Below are 19,632 nucleotides of genomic sequence, written 5' to 3' on the forward strand. Positions count from 1 at the left end.
GTATCAACCTGCCCCAATGCCGCCATGATATCCCAATTACCACATCCCGTACTTTCAGGAACGTCTGTGTCCGTGTCCATGACCTCCCCACAATCTTCCTCGTGCTGGCGGCTCCTAGCTAGGTTCTGCATATACTGCAGGATAATGCACGAGATATTTACAATGTTCATGAAAGCAGTGCGCAGCTGACCGGGCTCCATGTTTGCCATGCTATGGCGTCTGCATGGGTAACCCAGGAAAAAAGGCGTGAAACGATTGTTTGCCCTTGCTTTCAAGGAGGGAGTGAGGGGAGACTGACAACATGTACCCAAACCCAGCTGCGACAATGTTTTTGCCTCATCAGGCATTGGGAGCTTAACCCAGAATTCCAAAGGGCAGCGGGGACTGTGAGTTAGCTACCCAGAGTGCACCACCCTGTGAGCTGATGCTAGCCACGGTATTGAGGACACTCTGCCGACCTAATGCGCTTAGTGAGGACACACATGATCAACTGTATAAAATTGCTTACTAAAGATCGACTTCTATAAAATCAACCTAATTTCGTAGTGTAGACATGCCCTTAGAGTCCACTGCCCTTGTCCAGTGACTCTTTAATTATTCATACACAGTGGAACAGCTTCAACAGGAGAGACTGAGGGCTATATCCTATAGCCTTGTGGTTAGTGCTTAAATCCTTTCTCTTTTTAGGCAGAGGGTGGATTGAACCTGGGTCTCCCACATCCTGCATGAATGCTCTAACCACCGAGATCAAAGTTGTAAGATGGGGACCACTTCATCATCAAGCCAGATTTTCTGATCTGGCGGGCAGCCTCTGAGCACACCTATTTGTTTGGGCCCACAGGTGCTCCTCTGGTTATCTCATCTATTTCTCCCCAGTTCATGGATAGCTCCCCAGTTCATGGATTGTTCATGGATTGCTTAGACAGGAGATAGGCATCCAGATGCCTAGCGTGAGGCAACAGTATGCACGTCTAGAGGCAGAAACATAGGCTCCTGGGGAACCTTTACTGCAAACTTTTAGGTGCTGAGCGAGTTTAGCTGTCCATTGGGTCAGGCAGCAGCCAAACACCAGTTCTGGGGGTTGCAGTGGTGCCTAAAACTAAATCTGGAGTTTTGGCAGCTAAATATCTTCGTGGATCTGGGTCCAGATGCTTCAGAGGAAAATGTTAGTGGCCCCTCCCTCATTAGATTTTATCCCAGTCTCTAACAGTTAGAGATTGGCTTAAGACCTGAAGCATGAGGTGTAATATCCCTTCTACAATTTTTATTATTAATTATTATAACTCTGGATATTCTTGATACCCATATAAATGTCCAATCGCTTTTTGAATCTTGTTATGTTCTTGGCCTCAGTGACTCCCTATGTGCAATGAGTTCCACAGTTCAATCACAAGCAGTGTGAAAAAGTATTTCCTTTTATCAGCCTTGAATTTCACACCTGTTAATTTCATTGACCATGACCTTATTCGCTGTCTCTTTCCTTGCCCACTTCCTGACTGCCAGGAGTTATCCTCCAGTAGCAATTCCAGTCTGTTTGCTCTGCACACCCACTGGTCCTTCACATTCAGTTTGCTCTGTCTGAAAGCAAGCAGTGCAAGAGGAGTTGAACCCAGACCCTTGGACTCCTCAAGTTTTACATAGGAAGGCTGTAAGTGTCTTTTGAGCCAGAGGTTGGAGTCATGGCTTTAAGAATGAAGTCCACTGTGTGCATAGACACAATGGAAGGCAGTGATCCAGCAGAACCACCAATGTTTCCCTTCATGAGAGGGTCATGAGCAGCAGAGCTGGGTACCATGCCCATTCCACCATGTTGGTCAGCATAAAGACGTTTGAAGATGGAGGGAGGCCAGATGCAATGGCTACAGGATTTAGTGGTTCCAGTGGCTACAAAATCCAACACAGATGGTATACAATGGTCCTGGCCCTTACCTCACTCCCTGGGAGTTGGGAAATGCATTCCTCCCATCTGTCCAACTCTGGCTCAGGCTAGTTTACACAGCCCATTTACTCTGGCTTTCCTCAAGTGTTGTGAATTTCACCCTAAATTCTTTGTAGCAGTTTTATGCCCTGTGATTAGACACAGTAAAACTGTGACTCTGAGCATCTTAACATTCAAAATATAAGGCTGGATATATAATTTTTTTGGTTTTGTTTTAACTCACAGGAACAAATACCCCAAATTAGAAACAGACATTGAGCAGCAGCTCTCCAGCTCTTCAAGAGAAATACAAAACATTTGCAAGACAAGATTATTTTTTGGCAGCATAGCTGAATCCATAGTTTAAATCCTCATTTACTCAGTGCACATATTTACTGCTGCAAGTGGAATAATTACTGCTTGGAAACCATTACTCAGTCCAAGAAATGATGAATGCCTCAATTTTCTAAAAATATGAATCTCAAAAGCTGTTTTGATTTTACATCTTCCTTTACTTTCATTTTGAAGGTTTAAGTGGAAGATAATAGTGGTGATGAAGAGCTATCATTTAGCAGCATGGGTCGGAATGTAACATACCCCTGTGAAGGATTCCAAAATAATGGTGCTGTTGTGATAGATTAAGGGCCTCATGGTGCCTTTAAAGCACAGCCTTTCCTTGTGGGCAGTGTGGAGCCGCACTGTCTCATGGGGAGGGATTCCTCACTGAGCACCCTGGTGCTTTTGAGGGTGTGTAGGCCATATTAGCAGGTGGCAACAGCCTAAAGTATTCCCTGATGCACCTGTCTTGCTTTGAAGACCAGTATGGAGAAGTAGACCATGCCCCCACCTCCTTCATCCAGCCTGCAGTTGTGGCTGGCCCTTAAGAAGTGTCAAGCAAGGGGGGAACGGCTCCTTGTGCTCTCGTTCCATGCATCTGTGTAAGAGCCCATCACTTTCTGACCCTACATGCCTGATCCGTGTTTCATAATCTACATCTGGTCATAATTCTCATTTATTTTAAACCTTGCATTAATCTTTAGTGACTCCTCCAGCCAACTGAGTTGCAGTGATAGGTTGTGGAGGCAGCAGTAAAGTATGGACAGGTTGGTGTTAAACGAAGAGTAAAGGGAAAGCAAGGGGTGATGCCTGGGGCTCCAAAAGGTATTCAAAAGATCCCCAACTTCTCTGGGATAAAAATGACAAAATAAATGGGGGTTGGAGAAAAGAGTCTTGGGTCTGAATTAATTAATCTGTGAAGAAACAGATGATGTTTTAAATACCTGATAGCAGCTCTAATGGATTCATCCAAAGCCCATTGAAATCACTGGGAGTTCTTCCATTGACTTCAGTCAGTTTTGGATCTGGCCCTCAAATAGTATAGTTCTTGCTCTGATATAATAATTTCAATTAAACAGCAAGACTTTCTGTTCTTGTTAAAGTTTTATCAGCCCAATATTGCAGAGGGTAATTTGTTGGAAGTCAATTGTCATAACAGCTATATTAAACATTGTGTATCTTCTTTAGGGCCAAGTTTTCAAAGAGGGATCTAGATTTTGTATCTTTAATTTTGAATGGTCAAAAGCAGGTAGTTAAACCTTCTAACTAATTGATTTACAAATCCAAATGTCATTTGTACACATATATCTGGGTGGCTTATCTCTGCAATTGCTTGAGAAAATTTAAAAGTGGTTTTGGAAAATTAGACATCCTAATAATTTTTGTTTCACTCTTTGGACAAATGATACCAAGTTAACAAATGCAAGTAAACCGAGATTCTTGCTCTGCCTTTTATTTTTGTATATTTGTATTTATCTTTTTCTAATATTTAACAGGAGAACTAAAACAAACATCTGCTCTCTTTCAGGGATAAATTTAGGGACTACTTCCAAGACTTCAACAAGGCCTTTTATAAACTGGATAAAAATAAAGATGGCTATATAACAGTAGATGACCTATGTAGGATGCTGCAAGAATTCAACTATTATCTTGATGATGAACAGTTCAACAATCTTCTAAACAGGTTTTTATGATTGTATCATAGGTCTCTCTTTTGTCCCAAGCCAATAAAGGACTTAAATATGCGCTTCACTTTGAGAAAATAAGTAGTCTTATTAAAACCCATGCAATTACACACATGCTTAAAGGTGCCCATGTGCTGAAGTGCCATGCTTGATCAGGGTTGGTTCTGAGGATAAGTAAGATGGAAATTGCTTTTTAGATAAAATTAAAAACAGATTAATTTATTCTGTCTTCCTCATAACATTAGAGTTGTAACAACTTAAATGCTTTTGAAATCAAGCTGATTATTTGAGGAAATTAAGCAGATCTGAAAATAGGTCAGTTTTTTTTAGTGTATTTTAAAATATGTATTTAAATTATTAGTTTTATTTAATTAAACAAAAAAGAATGCGGGGTGGGGGGAACCCCTGCAAAAGCAGTAATTGAATCATATCAGGCTAAAAAGTATTAATTTTCAAATGCTACTGCTATGCAAAGGCATACATTCTGTGTTGTGTCTCAATATCATCAAGTAATATCAAGAAATAGAATCTCTTTTATAAGGTCTATAGAACACAAAGGACCTAATCTAGTAGAAAATATCCATAGCTTTCTGCACTTCACAAGCCCCAGAAGTGACATCCCTATGTGGCACTGCGTTATGTTCTCATAACACTGTTAGACCAGACTCTTTAAAAAGAAATTACAAAATCTTTTCTCAGTTCACCTTTTGTTGAGTGATCAACTTTTTATGAATGGAAACCCTAATAAGAATCTTCTGCTTGTTTCTTCTTCAAAGACCTCTTGATGATAAACACCTCCATTCATTGTAATTTTGTGCAGATTATTCCTTTCTAGATCCAAAATAGACTGTTCTAAATAATACAGAGTAGATTAGCATTTGCATTTGGTTTTATTACTAAAATTTTAATACCAACTTGGCAATTTATTTCTCTGCTGAAATGGTGTTGATTATTTCCTTTTCCACGGTGTCTCCAGTATTGGAGCCAGCTTGACATTGGTAATCTGTGGGAGTGCTGTGCAGCTGCAAGACACAAAATCAGGACTCTTGAATGTATTTTTCTTAGTAACGGATATTGGGTCTATGGTTAATTTCTGTTCCAGTCTCTTTTCATAAAGCTTCCTTTTTGTTTAACTGGCTCTCCTCATTAATTAGACATTCTAGTAAGTGGATATTCTGGTGATTGGTGGCATAGGCAGTGGTCCTCAGTGATTTACTGTGAAAAAAGATGACAAAAGTACATTACAGTAATTCACTTTCACATAAGGAATATAAGATTTGCCATGCTGGGTCAGACCATAGGGCAATCCACTCTGGCACTGGCAAGTTCTTGATGCTTCAGAGCACATTTTAGCATCATATCCTTAGCCAAGTGTGCAATGCTGAATGCAGGACAGAAAAAGTCCTCCCTGGCCCCTGTGGTATGAGATTTGCTTACCTCTATCAAAGCATGCATTCAGTGTCTACAAATGTGATTACTGGTCATAAAATTATCTTGGCCTATTAAAACTCCATGTACAGTCTCTGAGCCAGATCCTGATCTCAATTACCCCAGTGTAAATCTGGAATAATTCCAATGGAGCCAATGGATTGCACGAGGTTAAATGATCAGAGTCTCTCTGACTGACTATTGATGGTAATTCCATAAGCTGACTGCACTGAATTTCCACTGGGGTAGCTGTGAGCAGAATCTGCCCTTTGATGCTATGGTTTACTGTGGTAATGAATTCCACAGGTTGACCACACAAGTCTGAAGTCTTTTCTCTGATTGTTTTAAATCTACTTGACATCATTTAATTAAATGTTCTTGTCTGATGGGGCAGTGGAATAAATAAATAAATAATAATTAATAATTAATTTCAGTCCTCCCCCCTCCGACTCTTCTACTTCCTGTACTAACAACCCTTATTTTTGTAGTTTCTCTCCATATGTAAATCATGACTTAATTCTCATCTTATGTGGTGAAACATCCTTGAGTAAAAATGAATTTGGTTTTGTAACAAAGTCCTCTGCAAAAAAACCTCAAAATCATATGTTGGAACTCCTTTTTCCCCAGGCTGATATTTGACGCAAAAATGTATTCACTGTTTATACCTGGAGCTATCTACATTTAGATGTGCAGCTCACTGAATTTCTTATATGATGAAGTACAAAACTCCATAGTTCTGTGATCTGCCAGATATTACACTTGGCAAGCAGATATTTAAAAGGTCTGAGAGGAGATTTGAGAGACTTCAGGCCAGACTCTCCAGTGTAACCTGACAATGAAAGCTTAGCAGCAAATTCCCCTTGTGGAGGGGAACTCTTCACTGGTTGGAGATGGCATCTGCTGGGTCAGACATATCACCCTTCAACTCAGTGGATGTGCCAAGGGAGGAAGGGCATGTATCAGAGGCATAGTGAAGGGGAACTTCATTACACCAGTCCTCCACATCCCCCAGACACCTTATGCTCGTGGCTTAGGTTAGAGCAGACATTATGTTGCTCTCATGGATACCAAAGCCAGGCTGGTGCAGGATCAGGAGCTGTACAATTGTTCCCTGATAGCCTGCCACCCTGTGCCCAGTGGAGCTCAAATGCAGGGGACAGTCAAGCCCTTCAATTATAAACTCAAGAAAAGCTTTGTATGGAAATTGATTTCGTTTCCTACCATGTGATGAATAGAAGGCAGTTTATCCACTGGTTATAGCAGGAGACCTGGAGTCAGAACTCTGGGTTCCATCTGCAGCTGGCACACTGTGATTTTGGGGAAGTCACTTAGGATATGTCTACACAGCAGCTGGCAGCAAGCTAGCATACTAAAAGCAGCAGTGTGGACTTTGCGGCTTGGGAAGTGGTTCAGGCTCTCAAGCCCACCTGACCCCCTTTGTCCGAGTTTGGGTGGCTATCCCGAGTCTTTGCTAGAGGCTCAATGCCCACAGTGCTATCTTTAGCGCCCCAGCTTGAGCTGAGCTAGCACAAATCTGTGTACCTAGGTTGGGAGGCTCACTCCCACCGGCAGTATAGACATACCTTAGGCTTTGATTTTCAGAGATGCTGAGCAGCCACAACTCTCACGGAAACCCATAGGAACTTCAGGGACTCAGCACTTTTAAAAGTCAGTCCAGTAATCTCTCTTTGCCTCAGTTTCCTTATCTGTAATAGCAAAACTTCCTGGGATATTGTGAGATTCATGTTATACTTTAACAGCTCTTTTCGATCCTGGAATGAAAGGCACTATGCAAAGTGCAAAATTGGGGCAGGGACTATCTTTTTTGGTCTGGGTTCATATAGCACCTACCACAATGGGGTCCTGACCCATACCTGGGTCTCCTAGGCACTACCACAAGACAAATAATAATAATTATTTAGTAGCAATTGTAGTAGCAGATATACTTTTTTACAAAATGTTGATATACTATTCTGCTTTTTCTCTTAGCTTAGGAATCAGTATTCATGACAGCAAGCTCTCTTATTTTGATTTCCTGAGAGCGATTGATGATGGCAGAGCATCTAAATACCAGCAGAGACAAAAGCATGCTGCACCACCTGCAAGCTTTGCAATGCTCAGCTTAGAAAAGACCCTAATTAAGATAAAAGAAATAGTTACATCTTCTTATGATTTGTTATACAAGGTAGGTTACATGTGGACATAACATTTCATTTCATTTCTTTATGCCTGGCTGGGGGCTAGCCTAGCTGTCTAGAAGCATTTCTTCTGCTAAATAGGGTTCCACAATGCCAGGCCAGCAAGAGCAGGGATAAGTATAAAAGTAGCATGTCGGCCCCCACCAGAGAAAGCACTTTGTAGCATCAACCTATGGTGGTTACATGACACAGCAGTGACAAGTCACTGCAGCGTATGGCCGTGTGAGAATAGAAGTTGGTGAGTAAAAGGGGAAAACAGGATCTTAGAGCCCCCACCAAATTAATTAGGTGCATGTAAATTGTGTGTTAGACATCTTTGGAGCAAAATTCTTCCAAATAACTGGGAGGAGAGTGCATAGTGCATGGTTTCCCCAAGTTGTGAATTATTACACATAGGGAATACACGATGCTGTGGTGGAGCATTTTGGTTTTACCAGCATGAGTTGAGATGGGCCATGCTACACTTGAGTTATGCAGGTCATCCCAGGGAGGCAGGGTTGAACACTTGACAAAGAATCCAGAAGAGTTCTGTTGATAGCTCTGCTCTTGACTCTCTGTGAGGCTTTGGACAAATCACTTAAACCGATTGTGCTTCAATTTCCCGATTAATAATCACTACCCACCATTATATAGCATTTTGAGATTCTGTGGATGAAAAGTGCATACGTTATTGTATAATTATTATAATTATGCCTGAATCTACCAAAAACCTGCAGCCAAATGGATTCTCTCTCAAAGTTCTTAGTGTCCAATGGGATCATGCTAGAATCAGTCTTAAGCATAGGCAAGAACAATTAGACAGATTTTGAAGGAAACTTGCCTATCCCAACCCACAACCACAGGGCTAATGGACACTGATATGCTGTGAGAAATCATAGAATATCAGGGTTGGAAGGGACCTCAGGAGGTCATCTAGTCCAACCACCTTCTCAAAGCAGGACCAATCCCCAACTAAATCATCCCAGCCAGGGCTTTGTCAAGCCTGACCTTAAAAACCTCTAAGGAAGGAGATTCCACCACCTCCCTAGGTAACCCATTCCAGTGCTTCACCACCCTCCTAGTGAAAAAGTTTTCCCTAATATCCAACCTAAACCTCCCCCACTGCAACTTGAGACCATTACTCCTTGTTCTGTCATTTGCTATCACTGAGAACAGTCTAGATCCATCCTCTTTGGATCCCCCGTTCAGGTAGTTGAAAGCAGCTATCAAATTCCCTCCTCATTCTTCTCTTCTGCAGACTAAACAATCCCTGTTCCCTCAGCCTCTCCTCGTATGTCATGTGTTCCAGTCCCCTAATCATTTTTGTTGCCCTCCGCTGGACGCTTTCCAATTTTTCCACATTCTTCTTGTAGTGTGGGGCCCAAAACTGGACACAGTACTCCAGATGAGGCCTCACCAATGTCGAATAGAGGGGAACGATCACGTCCCTTGTTCTGCTGGCAATGCCCCTACTTACACAACCCAAAATGCCGTTAAGCCTTCTTGGCAACAAGGGCACACGATTGACTCATATCCAGCTTCTCGTCCACTGTAGCCCTTAGGTCCTTTTCTGCAGAACTGCTGCCGAGCCATTCGGTCCCTAGTCTGTAGCGGTGCATTGGATTCTTCCATCCTAGGTGCAGGACTCTGCACTTGTCCTTGTTGAACCTCATCAGATTTCTTTTGGCCCAATCTTCTAATTTGTCTAGGTCCCTCTGTATCCTATCCCTACCCTCCAGCGTATCTACCACTCCTCCCAGTTTAGTGTCATCTGCAAACTTGCTAAGGGTGCAGTCCATGCCATCCTCCAGATCATTAATGAAGATATTGAACAAAACTGGCCCCAGGACTGACTCTTGGGGCACTCCACTTGATACTGGCTGCCATCTAGAAATGGAGCCATTGATCACTACCTGTTGAGCTCGATGATCTACCCAGCTTTCTATCCACCGTATAGTCCATTCATCCCGTCCATACTTCTTTAACTTTCTGGCAAGAATACTGTGGGAGACCGTATCAAAAGCTTTGCTAAAGTCAAGGAATAACACGTCCACTGCTTTCCCCTCATCCACGGAGCCAGTTATCTCGTCATAGAAGGCAATTAGATTAGTCAGGCATGACTTGCCCTTGGTGAATCCATGCTGACTGTTCCTGATCACTTTCCTCTCCTCTAAGTGCTTCAGAATGGATTCCTTGAGGACCTGCTCCATGATTTTTCCAGGGACTGAGGTGAAGCTGACTGGCTTGTAATTCCCCAGATCCTCATTCTTCCCTTTTTTAAAGATGGGCACTACATTAGACTTTTTCCAGTCGTCCAGGACCGCCATGAGTTTTCAAAGATAATGGTCAATGGCTCTGCAATCACATCCGCCAACTCCTCTAGCACTCTCGGATGCAGCGCATCCGGCCCCCACGGACTTGTGCTCATCCAGCTTTTCTAAATAGTCCTGAGCCACTTCTTTTTCCACAGAGGGCTGGTCACCTCCTCCCCATGCTGTGCTGCCCAGTGCAGTAGTCTGGAAGCTGACCTTGTTCGTGAAGACACAGGCAAAAAAAGCATTGAGTACATTAGCTTTTTCCACATCCTCTGTCACTAGGTTGCCTCCCTCATTCAGTAAGAGGCCCATACTTTCCTTGACTTTCTTCTTTTTGCTAACATACCTGAAGAAACCCTTCTTGTTACTCTTAACATCTCTTGCTAGCTGCAACTCCAGGTGTGATTTGGCCTTCCTAATTTCACTCCTGCATGCCTGAGCAATATTTTTATACTCTTCCCTGGTCATTTGTCCAATCTTCTACTTCTTGTAAGCTTTTTTTTTGTGTTTAAGATCAGCAAGGATTTCACTGTTAAGCCAACCTGGTCGCCTGCCATATTTACTATTCTTTCTACACATCGGGATGGTTTGTTCCCGTAACCTCAATAAGGATTTTTTAAAATACAGCCAGCTCTCCTGGACTCCTTTCCCCCTCATGTTATTCTCCCAGGGGATCCTGCCCATCAATTCCCTAAGGGAGTCAAAGTCTGTTTTTCTGAAGTCCAGGGTCCATATTCTGCGGCTCTCCTTTCTTCCTTGTGTCAGGATCCTGAACTCAACCATCTCATGGTCACTGCCTCCGGGGTTCCCATCCACTTTTGCTTCCCCTACTAATTCTTCCCGGTTTGTAAGCAGCAGGTCAAGAAGAGTTCTGCCCCTAGTTGGTTCCTTCAGGAAATTGTCCCCTATACTTTCCAAAAACATCTTGGATTGTCTGTGCACCGCTGTATTGCTCTCCCAGCAGATATCAGGGTGATTGAAGTCTCCCATGAGAACCAGGGCCTGCAATCTAGTAACTTCTGTTAGTTGCCAGAAGAAAGCCTTGTCCACCTCATCCCCCTGGTCTGGTGGTCTGTAGCAGACTCCCACCACGACATCACCCTTGATGACACATGCTTCTAAAGAGGACAGCACTGGTGATGTCATAGAGGAAAAGTGAGATCCAGTATCAAAAGGGTCACAGTTTCCTTAAAGGTGAGTTCCATTTAGGTCTGCCTGGACCCTTCTTTAATTTTTTGTAGGGGCACCCCTCATTACTGTAGATCCCATATACTGTTTAGCAAACCAGGGCTCTCATACAATGGTCACATTTAAGTAGTAAGCATTTCCCATGGTAAGATATAAATGCCTTAGTGCACTGAACATTATTAATATAGGAAGTATTGCAGTAGTTTCAATACCCTGGTATAGAATTTGTTAACTTTTTAATGATTCCCACTATGTGTCCTGTTAAGGGAAATATCCACTTTTTAATCCATGAGGTCTTTGGGTGTCATTGTTCTGTCTACTGAGAATGTAATGTTTTGATTTTGTGATTTGAGAATCTACATTTTGGGCTTGAATAAGGCATCTGTCTTGTCTCTTAGGATGCCACAGGACAGCTAAAATAACTTAAGGGATTGAGACTTTTTATCCTTGGAGAATCACCCCTTGTCCAACATGTCCTAGGTGGACTTGTGGAGAGGCAAAATCTTTTCCCATTTCCTTTGATGTGGAAGAATAGAATAGTCTTCCTTTGCTTCTGCTTTTAGAGCTGTCACTTTCAAAGTCAGGGTTGCTGCTGCATGTGTAATAAGAGATACTAATCCACCTGGCCTCAAAAGGAAAACCTTCATTAGAAGGAGGGGAGGTCAAAAGTGTGGTTCAGCAGAGTTTAGCTAACTTTCCAAAAATATCATACTGTTTTCACAAAAACTCTACATCACCAACAAAACACAACCATTGAAAAGCCTGAAAATGAATACAGAAGGGTGTCAGCGGAGTCCTCATTGCCATATAATCATTCCCCAATCACTTTTGGCTTACCTGGCTCACTCTGCCCAACCCAACTTTATTTTTGCCCCTAAAATTTCTCATAAGTATAGGCAAAGATCAAAATAAGTTGCTAGGAATTCATAGAATCCCATTTCCTATTCAAGGGATCTATTGCCAGTGTATTCTAACATTAAAATATATTACAGCATGATTTTATAAAAAAACCTGTTATTTGCTACACAATACAGTCAGTACAGTTAAAAATACCATCTTGTAAAGTCATTTTATGAAATTCTATTCATAAAATTATTTTACTAAACCAAAACATCACATCCTGAAAGCACCTATAGAACTTTGACTCGGACTATATTCTTGTCAAATTTGTACAAAATATTTACATATGTAAAATCACTGTTTATATATTCAACTGCATATTTTTATTGTAAAACAAAACAAGGGGGCAGAGATAAAGTTGGTTAAGTGGTTGTTAGTTGGGTGGAGTCACAGTGGGCATACCCTGCCCCACACAGTGGCTCCCCTGCACTCCAGAATTCACTCTCACTGCACCAGTTGCTTACAGAATTCGATACCTCTTCTGGTTCTTTGCACTCTCTTCAGTGTCCGCTCCAGAAGCAGAATTCAGTCTAATACATTTCCTGTGGAAAGAATCTTTGGGAACTCATGTGGTTGCCACCTCTGAAGTACAAAAAACTGGAACATCCGAGAAGATCCTGTGCCCATAAAACTGGACAGATGGCAGTGTGTACTGAGCACCCTTCCAGATTTCCCAGGACAGTTATCTTCAAAAAAGGAATGAACTTAGGAAAACCTTGACAGATGGCAACCCTAATACCTGGAAGAGCAAGAATGTGGGAACCAAGATGAGAGGTTATTTGCTCACAGGTTGACCTCTGCATCTCCAAGAGATACTGAGAATGGAGATCTTTCCCACAGAGTGCTTTGGAGGGGGGAGAATGGGAAAAAAGCAACATTAGCTTATCTAGTCAAAAGTTTCCATCTGCTGGGAGAAAGAAAACAAACTAGTATGCATAGCCAACTCAAATTTTCTCTGTGGGGGCACTCTACAGGGGGTGGATGTCTCAAACATTTTTGTTTGTATCCTTTCTTGTTTGGCTTAAAGGAATTCATTTTAACCTGTACCTGGGCTGTATATTTGGGCATCCAAGCAATCAAATATAAAATGTCTATCTGTTCTCACTGAATGCTTATTTTTTGGAAGATTCTATTGATTGGAGAAACAATTATTTACTTAATACACAAAAATATAGGATAAATTTGGTTGATTTTTAAACTTGTTGGATTTCAAGACAATGATAAACTTTTCATTTCCAGTGGGCTTCAGTAAACTTCTTTCATTTCTTCAAATCTAAAATACCTGTAGCTAAAAGAGGAATACATGTCACATATGCCTTTATCTATACAATGTAGCCACCCAGTAATGGCCATGCTAAAGAGAAATCACTTCTGAAAGAGTCAGTGTTTTTAAAGTAACATTCCTTTTTGCTTTCTCAGGCATTTTCTCTGTTTGATAAAGAAGGCACTGGGACAGTTAAAGCCCTGGAATTCCACCAGGTACTTGACCATTTCTGCTTTAAACTATCGGACAGGCAATTCAGGCACCTACTCAAGAAGCTAAGGATTTATGAAAATCATACAGTAGACTGGAAATTTTTCCTGAAAAATATTAATCTCCTCTTAGAGGTAAGTTTAGCTACCAAGCTGTAAGCTGTTTCTTTTAAAAATGAACTCAAATGCCTTAAAATGAATGAATTCAATAAGCATGCTAATTCTAAATAAATCGTCAGGTGCAGCTTCTCCCTTTGAATATCTCTTGCAGTCAATGGGATGTTGGGAATTTCTGTTGAGTAAGCAATGAGTAAGGACAAGTGAATAGGGTCTCTCATAAGAAAGAACATTCATTAGAATTAGCAAATTATGGCACTGATTCTGCAAATTATTCCATGGGAACAGAGGGCTTTGCTAGAATAGGGTAACTAGTAAGGATAGGGAACTACAGAAAGATGACTGATTTTGGATCTTGAACAGGCTTATTTAATTAATTCATTTTTTCAGTGATTAATCCAATGTTCTGCTCTGAACAAATGTATTAAAATGGGAGTGGTATGTATACACCACAGAGGGCCAAATTCAGAGGTGAGTTTGATTAAGTACAGAGGAAGTCTCAATTGGTGAAATTTACTACTTCTTCCGACACCCTCAAAGAGTGTGTTACACAAACATAGCCTCACTCTAGACTTACTTAAGATTCACTTACATTTAATTGTGGCCCAGTTGTATTATCTGATACTTACACCCACATGGACTCCCATTGAAGTTGATGGGACTCTACACAGACGTAGGATGAGGACCTTAGATTTACACTCACACCCACTTAACAATTTGGAACCTCCCTGCCCCCCACCCAGATGTAGTAAGTAAGAGCAGGTAAGACGGTGTACGGAGGTTTCCATTCTATTTAATTTACACATTCCTACACCTTCTTCCAGTTGGTTTGTATGTCCTACCATAGACTCCCTTACACAATGATAAATGGGTGTAAATAAATCTAACTGAGTGCAAGGGAGGCCAAATTATGCCCCCTTGCAGTTCACTTCTAAATTTGGCCAAGAGAATCAAAAACTATTTGTATCAGTTAATATAGTAGTCCTTGAAAAAAACAGAATAACTTGCATCTTATGCCTTAAAAAGCAGCGACTGTTTCATTGGCAAAATATATGCTTGCAGGACAATAGAATGAAAAAAAATTGTCATCCAATGGAAAACCATATAAAAAGCCTTTTATTTTATTACCATGGCAATAATAGAATGTTGTGCAAAACAAATCCACACAGAACTATATGGTAATTAAATATTATGTCATAATGTAGCAACTGAAAAACCAATGAGATTTCTACTTCGTGTCTGTTTATATTCCAAATCAAAAAGTCTGTTAGGCATTAAAGAATAGCAGGATTAGGTTCTTTCTTAAGAGGAAGAAAAGGACTGCAATTTTCAAACAAAGGAGAACCCGCAAACAGCTTCAAAATGTTTGTAATATGTATATGTCACTTATCAATAGGAATATTTAGATTCACTCTAGGGTTTATTATAAGTGCAACTGTGTCCATAGTTTAATAGGATGGCTTGAAATACATTTTACTGTCTGTAAATTTAGCATTTACATTTATAGTACTGTGTCTGTTACTCTGTTCGTAATAGCAGGAAAAGCCTAGTTAAGTACGGGTAGAGTAAAAGTAGTTTTAATTACAGTTCTTTAAAAAAATAAGATTTTTAAATATTTACATTTTCATCATAATGATATCCTAACTAACATGATAGACTATTTGGTTCTCAGATTTGATACATTTGTGTTCATGTATGCGTAGAATTAAAATACCTTATTCACAACTCCGTTAGTCCAGACCCAATAATGTATTTGTTTTATGAGTGTATTCGTATGCAGCAATAATCATCCTTTAGCAAGCTTTAACATTAGATAACTATTTTTGATACCTAGTGTTGTTTCTGGTATATCTTGAGCCTCCAAGGTGCCACCCTCCTTAAGTCATGTTGAAAAAGCTCAGCACCTCACAGGATCAGGCCCATAAGAAGACTGCATCAGAAACTTCTTTAGTGCTGAATCTTTCAAGATGCTGAGTAACTCCTGGAAGTTGCTAAGCCACTTACTTCAGCAGGAAATAAGATGCTCAATATCTTGCTGGAGGTGCTTGGTATTTCACAAGATTGAACCTTAAATTGCTTCTGTTTGAACAGCATTTTTTTCTCAGTGAATCAATACTCTCCTGGCTCTTGAATGTGCTGTGTGGGATAGATGAGATAAAACCATCAGTAAAATTCCAAATCTCGCCAGATGGGAGAATTTTGTTTAAAAGAAATATGAACCAGATCCATAGTATCAGGTCAGCTTCTAGATCCCATCAAATCTGATGTTTTCAATTTGAGTTCAAATGAAAATTCTATTCCTTTGCAATTTCATCCCGTTGTGGGCCCACACTCATATCTGGGCTGGAGCACAAGTTGCAAGGGGAGGCAGGTCATTAAACTATTCACCTTTTCCAAATATGCAATAATTTTGACTTGTAAAGTATTTAGCTAAATTAATGAGGTATGCAACTCATTCAATCACATTATGAAGTCTGATCATTATGTTATATAGCTTGATCACTGAAACATATGCAAAAGTAACTAGTGAAGTATTCAGCTTGATCATTAGAGTATGGAAAATTTACTGAACTAGTAAAATATGGGCCTGGGATGACTTTTGTCTCAAATGGCACCTCATAAATAAAACCCTCAACCACAAAGGCAAACATTTACAAGCCCAGCAGCTATACAGGTTTAAGCTATATCTTATGCTTAGAAAACTGCTGAATAAGAGGAGGTGAGAACATCTTGGGGAAATTATTTCAAAATTGTATTCATCGTTAGGGTCTTTGGATGGTTTTGATGTAAGCTAATGAGACTTATATTCTGATTAATTCTCTATAATACAAACTACAGTAGGTCTGATCTGATTTAGATGAATGAGATGTCAACTGAATCAGAGTTTTCTGTAGAGGTGCATGAGTATACTGTCAAAAATAAGATTAAAGAAATGTAAAGCATTTTAAGCACTATGACTGAAGTGGGATAAAGATAAGGAGGTGAGAAAGAATTCTGGTTGGGTCATTTACCTCTGATATTACTAAGCAACGATCTAAAAGTGAGCTGGTGGTACAGTAATAGCTGAGAAAGGGACCACATTTTATGTTGTGATACTGCTAACCCATGAAGAACACATCTTAGGGTCTTAATAAAGTGTCCAGACCAGTGGACTATTTACCACTGTGGGCACATATGTAGCTCTCTATGTGTTACGTGAGCTGTGTCCACACAATATGTATGCTACCTGTACATCTACCAAAAAAAAAAAAGGTTTAGTATTTGTTATATGACAGCAACGTGATTCAAATCGATATAGTACCTTTCATTTCAACACTGGCAAATGTCTACCAAAAGCATTTAAAATTAATTAATTTGCTGCCAGGGTGGCATGGCATCCTGTATTGCCACCCTCACTTCCGCACTGCTGCTGGTGGTGCGGCTGGGCTGAGCGCCCGGAGAGCGTGGCTGCGGAGTCTGCCTGCAAAGATGGGAGCCCTGCACAGTGTGGTGTGCCATCTCCCCAGCCAGAGACTGCCCCCAGGCACTCAGCCCCTCCAACCCCCCCAGCCAGAAACTGTCTCCCAGCCCTTCCTCAGAATGACCCCCTAGCCAGGGAATGCCCCGTATCACCCAACTCCCCTGGGATTGTCCCCCCAGCATCCAGACCCCCCAACACTGGACTGGCACACATGCCTGCCCTGCAGAGACAGGGTACCTTGTCCATGGCAGAACAGCCCACCTCGGGACTGCCCCATCCAGGATCCAGTCCCCCACCCAGGGACTGCCCCCCAGCAACTGCCCTCCCAAGGACTGCCTCCCAGCACTCAACCCCTCCATCCAGGAACTTTGCCCCAGTATCTAGTTCCCCCATCCAGAGACTGCCACCAGTCCCCCCTCCCCCGGCCCCGAATCTGTCCCACATGCACCGGCTACTCCCATCTCCCTGTGGTCCCAGTCACCTGCCCCTCTCCCTGCCCCCCCTATGGCCCTAGCCCCCTCGCGCGCTGGTCCCCTACCTTGGCTGCAGCCCATTCTGCTCCCCTGCTGCTGCAGTCCTAGTGCCGGGAGCCTGCTGCAGCCGGGGTCACTGGACCAGCAGGGTGTGGGGGCACTGAGCACGCTGGCCTCCTGCCAATGCTGCTGGGGGAGGGCTGATGTTGGTGGGCCTGATCCTGCTAGGGGAGGGCGCTGATGCGTGGTCCAATCCTGCATCACCCAATTTTTGCACCCTCATGCTGGCTCTGTGCCTGGGGCAAGTGCCCCTTCCACCCCACCCTAGTTACAGCCCTGAGGATGACACACGGGCCACAGCTGTGTGCTGATTGGGCCGCCTGCAGGCAGTGGGTTGAGAACCACTAGTCTAAACCATGGAGCAGCTGAGGATAGGGTTAGGGCCTGCCAGCCTCAGGGCTAATAGGGCCAGGCTGGAGCTCCCCTACATTAGAAGAAGGGAGTAATGCACCACTCAGGATTTAGCTCATGGGAGCTGCATTTGACCAAGATCAAGCCTTGGATAAAATAGACAAGGATCTGCTGAACTAGTAAAGTGATTTTCAGGGAGGAAAAGTGAAAACATATATAAGAACGGCCATACTGGATCAGATCAAAGGTCCATCTAGCCTTCATCTCATTCAGTGTTTTTACCTGTATGGAAGATTTCTAAAAGTTCACCCCTCTTACCTTGATGGCCCTTTTAAAGTTGGCCAGCAGAATGTTGGGCCTTGAGGATTCCAGGACACGTGGAGGTGACTGACAGGGTCTGCATAAGAGATTTCACTACCCAGAAGGCAGGAAAACTTAAAGAAGAGGAGAGAGGTTATGAAAAAGCTAGAAAGAGAGATTCAGGGGCAACAAGCAGGGTTCACAACAGACAGAGAGGGGAGACAGAGAAATGCTGGAGAAGAGAGAGAGGATCCGGAGGGAAGAGTTGCATAGCTATAAAAACTGTCTCTGGACAAACCCAAAAAGTTACTTTTTTAAAGTGGTTTTATGCTGGTGTAATTTGGTAGTTACACCAGTATAACAAGAGGTTAATGGAGTGGTGAAACAGGTATATTAATCCTATGCATACATAAACACAAATGTATGAGATTTGAGAACCATCTCATCTGTCATGTTAGTTCAGATATTGTTTTGTGACTAAATGACCTTGACCTCTGTGCAAAGCCCTAGGCAATAGCCCTTGTTCAGAGGACCTGTGTAGCGCTTAGGAAGACAGAATTCTTCCCTGCTACCCACAACAGGCCAGGGCTTCTGCAATTAGCTACTCCACTGGCTCTGGGCTTCCTTTCCTGGCAACATTGGCACTCACAAGGTTTATTTTCATTGTGGCAGTCTCCGTTCCCCCAGACCTCCTTGAAGAGCCAGGGGGTTCTCCAGTGCTGAGAGGCCACTGTAGGAGAGTTAGTACAATCTCAGACTGCATTAACATTCCTGTGGCATTCCTACAAGCGGCTAAGTGAGGCAAAGCTCATCTTCCCCCTACCTACAACTTCACCCCCTGTCTGCCCAACAGCTCCATATTCTTATCCTGAACCTCTAGATAACCCTTAGTGGTCAAAAACATAGTGGAGGTTGCTGATCCCCCTCCTTTTACAGATGCAGATCATTGTGACATGATCTAGCCCACAGTAAATGCTTTGAAAATTGATTACGAGTAGAATTTGACTAATATTGTTATTTAATTCCATAGTTATTTTAGTTAAACTTATAAGAACTTGGGGTTCTCTGATCTCAGGTGAGAGAGGTGTTCAGTGACACCTCCATCAGAGGATGAGGAATGAGGTAAGGGCTGATCAGTCCAAATCTATTAATATGTTCTTCTTTTGTAAAAACATTTTAGGCACTCAGCTGATTGTGTGTAAATCTCATTAATTTAAAAAGCAATTGTAGACATTTACTGTAATGGAGGGCAGAATTGGGCCCATAGTAAATTATTTCCCCTATTTTAAAGTGTCTTGTATAATGGTTGTGTTTCTTTTTGATCTGATCTTCCATAGTAATAATACTGCATCTAAACATTGCTGAGCTGGAATGCGTGGGTGGGTGTCAGTGCAACTGTGTTCAAAACAAGTGTATGAGACGCACAAAACTTTCGTTTTCAGTGTATCATT

The 19,632-nt window shown here is 42.0% G+C and overlaps 1 protein-coding gene across 2 annotated transcripts in view; it reads left to right on the forward strand.

Moving 5' to 3' along the window:
- EFCAB6 (EF-hand calcium binding domain 6) overlaps positions 1 to 19,632 on the forward strand; it is a 153,835-nt gene that overhangs the window by 109,259 nt on the left and 24,944 nt on the right. For both annotated transcript variants that reach the window (XM_043538022.1, XM_043538023.1), the window contains 3 exons: positions 3,783 to 3,938; positions 7,357 to 7,552; positions 13,367 to 13,555. In XM_043538022.1, coding sequence (XP_043393957.1) covers positions 3,783 to 3,938; positions 7,357 to 7,552; positions 13,367 to 13,555 — 541 coding nt within the window. The remainder of the gene's footprint in view (positions 1 to 3,782; positions 3,939 to 7,356; positions 7,553 to 13,366; positions 13,556 to 19,632) is intronic.

This window comes from Chelonia mydas, chromosome 1, assembly GCF_015237465.2.
Source record: "Chelonia mydas isolate rCheMyd1 chromosome 1, rCheMyd1.pri.v2, whole genome shotgun sequence".
NCBI classification, from domain to species: Eukaryota; Metazoa; Chordata; order Testudines; family Cheloniidae; genus Chelonia; species Chelonia mydas.